The sequence below is a fragment of the Pocillopora damicornis genome, chromosome 14 (assembly GCF_964200805.1).
Source record: "Pocillopora damicornis chromosome 14, jaPocDami1.2, whole genome shotgun sequence".
NCBI classification, from domain to species: Eukaryota; Metazoa; Cnidaria; class Anthozoa; order Scleractinia; family Pocilloporidae; genus Pocillopora; species Pocillopora damicornis.
Window position 1 is genome coordinate 5,033,456 of NC_142683.1, and position 11,545 is coordinate 5,045,000.

The window sequence follows — 11,545 nt, forward strand, 5'->3', positions numbered from 1 at the left end:
ATCATCATAATTCTTGAGTCCTAAATCAGCTAATAACACATTAATCTCATCTTCTTTATCAATAGCACAGTCTATCTCAACATCTTCTTCATATCCTGGTGGTAACTCTAGTCCCTCTGGAAGATATCGAGGATCAGTATATAATTGTTTTTTTCCTTTTAAAATGTCAGCAAGACTTTGTTCATATGTAGGTAGTTCAGGTATCGATACTAGTTGTGTTTCCTGTTGAAATTGAACACCATCATCAAATAAGCCTTTCAACTCATGATCTAGAATTTCATCTTTAGTATCTGGAATTTCATCTTCAATTAATATTTTGTAAGAAGGGGTTTCACCTTTCTCTCTTAATTTTCTTTTGGTAATTTCATATCACCAATAATTGCATTATCTGATATATCATCTAATTTCGCGGTTTTTAGTTGGAATATTTTCTGAAAAGATGTTTGACTTGTTCTCTCTCGGGGGTGGAAGCTGAATAATGAATAATGAATAGCGGGTTTAAGTGAAAAATAAATAATGAATAATTGGGTTTGGAGACCTCGGAAGAATGAATAACGTAGTCATGCCCATGGAATAATACATACCGCTTTCCTGTTCGATTGCATTGGTTATGTTTTTTTTTTATATATTTTTTAAGAAGCTTTTTAAAGTGAAATCAACAAGGTGCAAAGTAAAACTACTAGAAACGCGAAAAGTCTTCCTGCGAAACTTCCGGCCGGAGGTGTTTGGAGTTGTAAGACAACTTCACAGCTCGACAGCTTGACAGGTTTTCTGTCAAATGTCCTGTTATGGCATCGTATCACGTTTGATTCGCGTGGAAGTTACTTGGTGGTTATCTTTGTCGAAGTTGTGTCTGGTCGGTTTTTGCAATTGTAATAATGGGTAAAAGAAAAGCAAGGAGGAGAAAAAAGGAAGTCGCGATCAACGGCAAGGCGATTTTATATCTATTTTGGATTGTTTCAACCATGCGCCTTTTTCAAGTCTATTCGAATCTATCTTTTTTATGCTTTGGATATGGTAAACAACTTTCCCTCAGCACACGTTCCTGGTCACCTGAAAGACGGTGCCGTTCAAGGTCAGTACCATACAGATTTTGAGATCGATTTGTGATACGACGATAAAGTTAGTGAATATTGAATCAGAAACTTCGAATAAACTTCTTCATGGCATGAGTACAAATTTTTTTTGGCTATTCATGCTTTTTTCTTTCTCCCTATCCAGGTCGCGATCTCCGAAAAGACGCCGGAAGGATAATTCGAGGTACGGATATCTATGCTGTAAGCGTTTAAGTTCATGTACATTTTGACGAAATCAAATCAGAGAATTCCAGTAAGACAATTCCTCGCGTCATGATCATAAAGTGGCGCGCATCGCCACTGGGAAACTCCTACGTCCAGATCAAGTTAACAATTACAAACGCTGTGAAGCAGTTCCCTTGTAGCTCGATTGTGATCGAGTAGAAATTAAAGAAATTTGGAGAAATTGATTTTGAAGGATGTTGTTTCTTAAATTAGCGCCAATTTGTTGTCCTTCCCAAAATCTCGCACTTCCCTGCTGGGAATAGATAGCCAACCGATCTGACCTTGTCTTTTTAAACTTTCAGCCAGTTTTTTCAGTGTTTTACTAAGAGGAAGTCTATAAGCTACGCTTCCGCACGTTCACATACACGTAAAAATCGTGCACAATGAGAACCTGAAGCACGCTCGCGCCTTTGTATTTGATGACACAAATATTTTGGCATTACTTGGTTGCCAAGCTCCATAGAAGCGTGGCATGTCAAAGCCTTAATTGTTCATCTTCCTCTTGGGGAAGATAAACCGTTTTCGTTTTCTTTTCCGTTTCCAGTTTTACAGTATCACTCGTGAATCAAATGCTCTTTGAGTCAAAGACGTGAGAATAACAGAAGTGATCACCAGTTTCAGAATCTCCTGATTGTCAAACAAATTCTCTTTGTTAGAACCAAAAGAAATGTAAAGAGAACAACATGGGAAATATGAATACTAACGCTAAATTGTAAAGGGTTAAGTCTTTGTCAAGATTTTAACGATTTTCGATTAACTTCTTCTACTGCCAACTTAAAACTAGCGCAAAGTGGACCCTTATCTCAGAGTAAACCACGGGATAGGAACATAGACTATTAGATCTCTCAGATTATGATCTTGAGTTACTTTTACACTTCGTACTAGCCACACAAAAATAAAAAAATAAACAAACAAGCGAACCCTTGATAAAACCGATCCAAAACAGAAAAAGGAAAACATCGCAAAATCAGAGTTTTGCTGAGTTGTTTACATTTGATTGAAATGACGATTCCATTCGTGCTTTCGGACTGCAGTATTAGCAGTCATGTTATGTGACGATTACACTGCCGATGTTATTAAAATGCTTTCCACTGTGTTATGCATTTCCGGCTGCTGACTTGTCGGGGAGTAGTCGGGATTGTCCGATTTTGTTCGGAGAGTTTCATGTGCGAATGGTACACCGTTCGGCTCTTTCACGGCCTCCTCTGCCCTTCTTTTACTCTTTCTGCTAAATCGTTTCGTGCTTGTCCTCGAGAAGACAGAAAAGGAGTCTCCAAGGTCACGGCGTGATCTTCTCTTCCAAAATATTTGAAAAGCTTTTCTAAAGTTTTGACTCATGTAGCAATAAAGCAGTGGGTTCAACGAACAATTGGAGAAAGCGACAAAGAATATTATTGGATCTGCTACATGCATTGCCTCTTTTGAATATGGAAAATTTTTCCGGTCAAAGAAGAAGAGTAACGTCGTTGTGTTGAATGGAGTCCAAGACACTGCGAAGCTTAAAATAATTGCTAGTGCGATTTTCGTCAGGCGTAGCTTGGAGTTTGAAGCATGCTTGGTTGAGAGTTTCATGGTTCTTGTTTTATCAGCACTTGTCCAAACTTTTCTACCGATTTTGTAATAAACTACGGCCATGAACACAAGAGGCGTCACATAGAGCATAGCCAGCGTGACAGTTTTGTAAGCTTTGGAGTATTTGAAAGACCATGTCTCCACGCAAAAGTAAACATTGACTATCGGATTGAATATAGACTTTCTGACAATCAACAGCGGCAGAGCAGTAAACCCTGCGACAAACCACAAAAGAACTGTAATTACAAATGCTTTCTTTGCCGTCAAACGAATCTGTCTTGGCCGACAGACGGAGACATATCGCTCAACGGAGATGGCTGTTAAGATCAGAATGGAGAGATTCGTTGCGAGGTAATATAAGAAGGAGACCAATTTACACATTGTGTCTCCAAATATCCAGCTTCCTGCCACGTACAAATCGACTGTCACAAACGGAATATACAAGGAAGCTATCAAAATATCCGCGATGCACAAGTTCATGAGAAATGTACTCGTAGGCGTTTGCACGTTCTGCACACGTGATATGACAGTTATAACGATCCCATTGGCTGGAATGGCGAGTAAAAATATCAGCATGTTCGCGGCCACTATGGCTGTTCTTTCTGTCATAGAATATTCTATGAGGTTAACGGTGTGGCATTCACCATCATTGCATCGCGTGGTAGATGAATTGTTAAAAGCCATTTCACAACCTTACAATATTTTGTTCTTTGAATGGATCCAAAGTAGCTTGGCGAACTTAATATTTTACCGAATTAGCCAGAGCTTGTCGCCTTTCTTTGCTTTCTTTTCTTGTTCAAAACAGTACCTTTTGTTTAATTCAAGTTTTCTGAAGAGAGGTGAACAAAAATGGTTCTTGAATGACAAAATCTGCAAGAATAAAAAGAAGATTCAACTTGAACTTTTAACTATGCGAATAGGAAAAAACCGCAATTGTACGATCTAGACCTACCGTAAATTAAGGTCGATAAGGTACAAGTATAATTTCCTATGCCTAGTGAAATTTCATTTTATATAATTACGTCAAGTTTGTGTCAAGGTTTTGCTACTACACAGGAGCGAAACGGTTGGGCTATAGAGCCTATCGTGGATCAAGAGTTTCCACTAAACCTGCTATCATAATCTACGAGCAGTTCGTTTTGAATATTAAAACTTACCCAAAAGCTTTTATGACAGGACTAATCCCTTAAAAAGACAAGTCTAATTAATTCGTGACGGGTGATCCTTGCATTTTAAACAGTAAACACTACTCCAAGTAATAAAAATTTTGATCAGTAAATACAAAGAGCTTATTGACTTTGGCGAGTTGCACTGACACTTTACTGAAATTTAGATTACTGGCAATAATGCAAAAAGAGATTGATTTGCAAAATATGATGATGAAACGTAATAAAACGGAAAAAGAGATAACTGATCGGCGACTATTGTAGCGAACATCTACGCAGGCTTGTTGAAATTCCGTGTAAAATGAAGAACTAGGAAGACTTACGAGTTGTCAAACTTTGAGCGCGCCGATATCTCCACACAATCTTCTAGTTCAATCCTGGGGGTTGACTTCATGATCGCTTTTATATCAGCAATACATGGTGAACGGAATTTACATTGTAATTCTTAGCACGTACATTTGAAAAGGAGATCACGTTTTCTCATCCAGCTGACAAGGCAGTCCTTGGAATTAAATTGAAATTTAGATCTCGATTGACCGAGACCCTCGTGTCCTCATAGACGCCTCTGAAAGCCTCAATTTAGTAATGTGCCTTTGATCAGTAAAACTCACTTGTGTCCAGCTTCACGGATGCAAATCTTGAATTAGTGCTGTTCATAGCTATTTTAGCCTTCAGGCTGGTACAAAAGTTTGTACGTGTTTTGAAACTCATATGTATTAAGTATATTAGGGATTTTAGTTCAATAACATAAGCTCATACATCTATGTTATAAAAAACTCAGTCGATATATCTAGGATATTGCATGACCGCGAGCGTACGCGAATTTTATCTTTGAGTGTTGTTATTATCTCTGACGATTTAGCGAAGCAAACAGGTGAATCATTGCTCATAGTGGTGGTAGCGGTTTTGTGCCCTGGAGTACGCGCGTAGGTAATGCTCTATGGACGGCGATAGGAATATAATTGTTAATGGAAGGGATGAAGTCTACCCGTCTATTACTATTTTGTATATTTTCTTTACTTCTGGTTCCCTGACTCGAAATTTACATTTTCCCCTTCCTGACTCGAAAACTTTTAGATAGTTCAGTAAATTTGGTAGAATTCAGAGATCCATGCGGGCTATCGATGCTTCCATACGTGTTGTTCACTCTAATCGAAATTAAAATTCATTAAGAGCTCAAAGGTTCATGAATGAACGTGACTTTAAAAACCGTCATAGACATTAACAAGATCTTCTTGACAGGTGTTCCCTCCACGCATACGCTTTTAAAACTGACATCATTGTTTTTGGGCCACGAGAAGTGTCAAAAATCACAATTTGCTATGGTAGGTAAATTTACAACGACTTCTGTCAAGGACGAGATGTTGTAGAGAGCTCAAAAAAAATTATACTTCACTCAAGTCCACTTAACAAGTTGCCTTGCCAATGTGCAAAGCGTATGCATTTTCCTTTGTAAGTACACTTTTCAAGGCAAACGTGCTGGTGTCAATGCATCTTAAGTCAATATCAAATGGAAGGAAGCCATGCTTTTGACATGCACGTACACTGATCAATACGAAATTACAGATTTCGCAAGTAGAAGAATTTTCACTCTGAAAAGCAGAATTCACAAGTTTACCTAAAGAATTGAACGAGGTTGAATAGACTTGCTTTACCTTAGTATCGATGGCGGTGTATATTGAGAAACCTCTAGTCAGATGCAGATTGCGTGGTTGTACAAGTGGACGATCTTTCTGTAAAGTAGACTAATTCATCTGTCAATTATCTGTACCCTGGGGGCAAAAGTGACGTGCTCAAGTAAATGTTTACTTTCGTTCCATTTATCACTTTAAAAGTTCTGTTCGCTTTGAGATGAAGCACTTTAGATTATTAACCGGTCAAAAATTTTTTTATTGCTGAAACGATCGGGGAACAAAGGCTTTTTGTAAAAAAAAAACAAATGCGAAAGCGTCTTATGATAATCTTCGTTCGAGTTATTGTCTAGATTTGACCGAAATTATCATATATTCGTTTTATTTAAGATCTATAGCTAGGTATTACTTAGTCCATAACTATTTTACATTTCAGGCAACCAAGAATTTGAATGAAGCCTCTTTTTAGAGAACAAGTCTTTCGTATCTCAGCCGTTTAGACGACGTGCTATCTACTCAGAGGGAGTGGAGAGGGTCAACTTTCTCGTCCCATACTCTCTCGTCATTTCAAGTACTCAGTAACTTGAGGCTGACGCTCATGTAGCAGTAAATAAGAAAGTCTGAAAGCTTTTCATTAATTTTTGCTTATACAAAAACAAAACTGTCCAAAGATGACCAAATTTTGAAATTGATTTTATTGAGTATGGAAACAGATGCCTATTCAAAAATGCGCAGGATGTTGCCGATCGTGGTAAATTGCTTTAAAGTGCAGTTTTCTTAATGAATCTCTCGCTTTTCTCAATCCATGTCACTCGAAACTGGTCTGGCTTAAAGTTCACCACCGTGATGCAAATACAACTAACTTAAAATGTAAATTTAAAAAGGCTTTCACTTATGCTCAATATTTTCTCAAGGATCTGTTCAAAAAGGAAAAAAAAGTAACATTAATAAAAAATTCGTCAATTGAACGACAATGATACCATTATTCAGTCCAAGCAGGATAAGGCAATCTCTGTTTACAGGCTAGCTGAAAGAATGATTACACTGAGACCGAGATATATTTCTCGCCGAAAACAATTGCTTCTTTACCGTCGCATAGCAACCGAGGTTATCAAACCGAATGCGAGTTTAGGCAAATTTGGTTATGTTTATCAAAAGGAAAAAAATTGAAACAAGATTAAGTAAATGATTAAAAAAGTAGTGTCCTATTTGATTGAAAAGGTTGCCATACCAACTTTCTATTTTGCTGTTTAGAAAGGACATGGTGTTTTATGATTTTAGATGCTCTTGTTTACATATATGCTTTAAATTTGTTTAATTGGCATGAAAATGTTTACCTGTAAACATAAAGGCACCTTTTGTGTCCTATATTTTAATGCTTGCCAAAAAGAGGAGAAGAAAAAAGAAATGATTCCATACAAGCGTGATGAAAAGACGAATAAAATATGAAGATACGGAATAATAAATATTGAGAATGAGTCTATTTCAGTGATAGGGTGCAAAAACTGAGTTATGGAACTCGGAAAACATGTCTAGGCTTGGACCAATCACGGCAGCTCCTTCTGATGATCGGGGATACCGATTTAAGGCAAAGCCCCTTAAAAAGGATGAAAGGCTTGAAAAAGAGATACAACCAAATCACGGGGACCAACGTCACTAAGTATTAAATAACCGTGTGAGATTCCAGGCAAAAGACAGACTAAAAAGCAAGTGATGACATAAATATCGGTGATCTCGTTTATCTGTGTAAATAAGAAGCTTTCGATTCTTTGTTCGCTAAAATGTGCCAGTGTGGTTCGTGTTTGCTCAGTTGAGAAAATATGTGAACGTATTTTCGTCTCTGGGCATCCAATTTTTCCGGAAATTTCACGGTTTGAAAGTGTCACCAATATCTCTAATTTTTCTACTTTGTTTGACTTTTTGTGATTCATTTCATACTGGAATTAATAATTTCATGATTTTTTGGAAGTTAAAAAATATTGAGAAGATACAGTCCTTGATAGCGAATTTTCAGACTGACAACGTAAACATACGACAGTAGAAGTAGAATATTATGGTGGAAAATTAGTGTCATGGAAAAAGAACTCTACATATCAATCAGTTGGGGATAAAAAAATCTGTTAGACATCAATTAAAATCATCTAACTAAAAGCTACTTGAATTAAGTGAATTAAAACTAATCATAAATAATGTTTAAAACACATTTTAATTTTGGGTCTTACCAATCAGCAGAGTGAACTCCGAGCCGTTCGTTTGATCTTTGTTTTGCAAATTGCTTGTGTGTCTGATACGTCGTGGGGATCGCTCAGTCTTATCTCTTGGCAGCAGTGCGGTCTACTAAGAGCCAAGCCTTTATGAAACGAAAACATTGCCTTTGTGAGTGAGCCCAGAGGGCTTCGCTCAAAAGCACAACTTCAATCCCAGAATGCCACTAGGAACTGTCAAAAACAGAATTTATGCAAATAATCGATGACATCATAGTTCTTTTTTCTCTCCTTATTATTAATTATACAATCTGGAAAAGCTGAAAATGTTGATTCAGGACTTATATTTTTTTTTAATTAGATGGAGAGAGGATGCAGTCTGAAGTCAAAATGAGCCCGGAAATTTGACATTTGTTGATATTTTTCTCTTGCGAGTTTGTTGTCATATAGTTGTATCTCCACTGGAAATTGTTTAGGCTGGTTTTTTTGTCATCGAAATTGATTCTATTTCTGACATGTTCATGTGGCTCATCGAAAGTGAATAGCTCTAGTACATATAAAAGTAAAATTGTCAAAAAGGAAAAGTGAAAACAAATGGTCTGTCCTTAGGATTAAGAGCACCAGACATTGCACAATCTTACTATAATTCACACATTTTGCTGTATAAATCGCTGGGAGGCTCTATTGGTCAATAATTTGAATGCTACGTAACATTAAGTACGGTCAGGCGAATAGAAAAATGTTGCAACGACCAATAAAAATTATTTTCAGAGTTTTGCAAGCTAGTGATCTTTTCTAACTATGGTTCTGCATAACAGAATTTTGTCTACAATCTTACAGATTATTTAAAAAATTAACGTTTCATTTAAGCTAGTAAGCTGAGAAGTTATGGAAAGCATTGATGGCAGTCGATAGCCACAGTGGAGCTGTTAAGTAAAAACAATGAAATTTTACCTACTCATGAGTTTTAAAATCAATTTCTGTTTTAAAAACGTGCTATTAGATATGACACTCTCTATGAAGCCAATTCGGAGCTCAGCCTCATGCAGATGGTGTGTTTACTCAGGAGGAAGCTTATTTTCTGAGCGAAAATTTGATATTTGGCTTATTTATGACAAATATACAGCCGAGAAACCTTAACATATTTCTTCTTCTGGAAATTATATGGGAGAAAGTAAACAACCTACGACAACAACAAAAACGTTGAATGGCTAAGAAAAAAATCTTTTGTCACTCTGTGGTGTGTCATGGCTTTATTGTACAAAATAAAAATATTTGCGTTCTCTTTCATCAATGAGAGGGAATTCCTGTTTTAACGCTTATTTTCAACCCTTTAATTTTTTCGCTCCATCAGTAAACTGGAAGTAGATTAGGCTTCGAAATCTGAAAGCATTGTATCTGATTGGACTCGTTTGAATTTATATCAACTATGTTAGAAAGGAGTTGGTTGAATTACGATCGAGTATTTGAATTCTGTGCCTAAGTATTTTATACTTTTGAAGAAATTATTTGTTTTCGTTGTGATTTTAACACACCGAAAAAAGACCAATTTGCAAACTTAAAAATCAAAACAAATATGAAGTTCTCTATTTGAACATGGACAAAAATTAACTTTTCAAGGTTCAACATAACAAAAAAACCTGATTTTAATCTCCGGCTTAGAAAAAAAAGGAAATTGTTTCTTTCTCTGACAATTATCAGCCGCTGTCGCTTTTAAAATATTTTGATTGTATGTTGGTTTTAGAAAGTATAATTTTCTGGATAATGGAAGACGTTAAAAAAAGCAAACAAAATATTAAACTTGTGCGTGTCCAGAATTCTCTGGTATCTAAAACGTGTTTTGAAAATATGTACAATTTATTTTAATTTCAATTCGCAAAATTTGTCTCGCCGACAGTCTCGCAGAAAAAACTACTTTTTTGTGAGTAAGTAGGCTAATGATATCAAGAACTTAATTTAAAGCTGAAGGAAAAATCCTATAAGGTAGAAAAATTTCCTTGTTTTGTCTTCATAGAACAATCGTGAGCTAAACTTTGCAGCCTCCATTTGTGTTATTTTTAGGGTATAAATTTTGCTGAGTCTTCAATATTTACAGAAAAAATATATACTTACAAAAACACAATTGCAAATCCGTAAAACCTTAAAAATAATGGATACATTTAAAGCAAATTATAGAAAAAGAAATTATGCCAAAAGCACTCTTCACATCCATTCACTGTGTGTGATATTTGCAATATTGGACTGAAGATGTTACAGTAGTTCCTTTGAGTTTTGGCTCCCCAAGCCAATGCTCTAACTACCAATGTAACACGAGGTGGATATCCTAGAGCAGAGCGCTGTTTATAAAGATAACATCAGGTATTCAAATAATGCTATCACAAAAAGCTATATAGAATACAAAAAAGATCAATTAAAATATGAAATAGGCTATTCTATTATTTAAATTTCATTTTCATTACCCTTTTTCTATTTTTTGGGTATATCTAAAGCCTATTTTATCTTAATGAGTATGAATTTGATCTTAACTGTCTGTGGTCAAAATTGCTGTCATATATCGTGATATGTGTTTTTATCAATCGAATGAACTGTCTTTCGAAAAAAACCTACTGACCGCGGAATAGTAATTATAAATTCAAATGCTCTACGAGTTAAAATGTATTTTACTTTTTCAGTTTTTTTTTATTGGAACATGTACGATTGGATGATGTTTAAATAATTACAAATCTTTTTTCGTCAGGAACTCAAAGCCAATAACAATCTAGTTTGAAAATATTTTTCCTCCGGTGGTGTTATAATGTTTCAATGTCCTCAATTGTCCACCTGGCTCAGTTGAAAAGAATCAAGAGTGCCAGTGACGCATTTCGAATGTTACATTTGAATTAAAAACACGAGTTTTGCACGGAACCTGAAACATATCTTCATTCTATTTGCAACCAATCCATGGCAAGACTAGAAACTCGACGGATCCATACATCTAGATCAATGTTTCGTTAACGATTCGAATTGGGTTCATAACTAAACCTCTTCTTTGGATAGAAATGCAACTGAATTTGCGTCTTGAACATAAACTGAGAAGAAAGTTAATAATAAAACCTATCATCTTGCTTCGTAGTCAAATTTTGAGATATAAACATTTTTACATCCTGTTATATGATTTTGCCATCGCAGGAAGAAAATTATGGTGGATGTTTTGGAATCAATCTTCGAAAATGAACATGAAATTTCTCGGAAATTCATAACATCAGATAGCTGATTTAGGACCCATTACTATGAACTTAGGGCAACCCGAAAATTAGTCATGAAACCAAATGAATTTCTGGCGAAATCAATTCAAGGCGTTGCCGTTCAAGCTTCGTTATGCTTTCTGCTATTAACACGGAGAAATAAGAGTAAGACATCATTTGTGATCATAATTCTTGTGATTTCAATTTGGTTATCATGTGAAAACACTTAACAAAAATTCCATATACCTTTTTTATCCTGGTTTTTTTTAAGGACGTTTGTTCCTGATATTTCTCGAACATTGAATGTTTTTTCTACCTCCTTTGTGATCTTTCGATATTCGACGTATCTAGTAAGGTAAAAAATGAGAAATAAATTTAATTATGCTGTTGCTAGCTGCACCTGCTAAATGACAATGAAAAAATTTGTCCTTTGTTCATTTGCCAAAA

At 35.8% G+C, this 11,545-nt stretch overlaps 2 protein-coding genes and 2 long non-coding RNA genes across 4 annotated transcripts in view; 2 read left to right on the forward strand and 2 right to left on the reverse strand.

The window, feature by feature from the left end:
* LOC149034118 (uncharacterized) overlaps positions 1-11,545 on the forward strand; it is a 32,016-nt gene that overhangs the window by 8,864 nt on the left and 11,607 nt on the right. The gene's annotated exons all lie outside the window — the stretch shown is intronic.
* On the reverse strand, positions 1,917-3,737 carry LOC113676789 (neuropeptide FF receptor 2). The gene has a single exon (XM_089194029.1). It carries the CDS (start codon positions 3,555-3,557, stop codon positions 2,361-2,363), a length of 1,197 nt encoding a protein of 398 aa, XP_089050155.1. The 5' UTR covers positions 3,558-3,737; the 3' UTR covers positions 1,917-2,360.
* The window catches only part of LOC149034119 (uncharacterized), a 20,246-nt gene continuing 10,617 nt past the window's right edge, over positions 1,917-11,545 (reverse strand). Inside the window, exons 4-5 of the mRNA XM_089193764.1 lie at positions 11,345-11,445; positions 1,917-3,743 (exon numbers count right to left, since the gene is read on the reverse strand). Coding sequence (XP_089049890.1) covers positions 3,694-3,743; positions 11,345-11,445 — 151 coding nt within the window. The 3' untranslated portion in view covers positions 1,917-3,693. The remainder of the gene's footprint in view (positions 3,744-11,344; positions 11,446-11,545) is intronic.
* LOC113676792 (uncharacterized) lies at positions 5,342-7,059 on the forward strand. The gene is made up of 2 exons (XR_016182969.1): positions 5,342-5,491; positions 6,107-7,059. It is a non-coding gene; the product is annotated as an uncharacterized LOC113676792 (long non-coding RNA).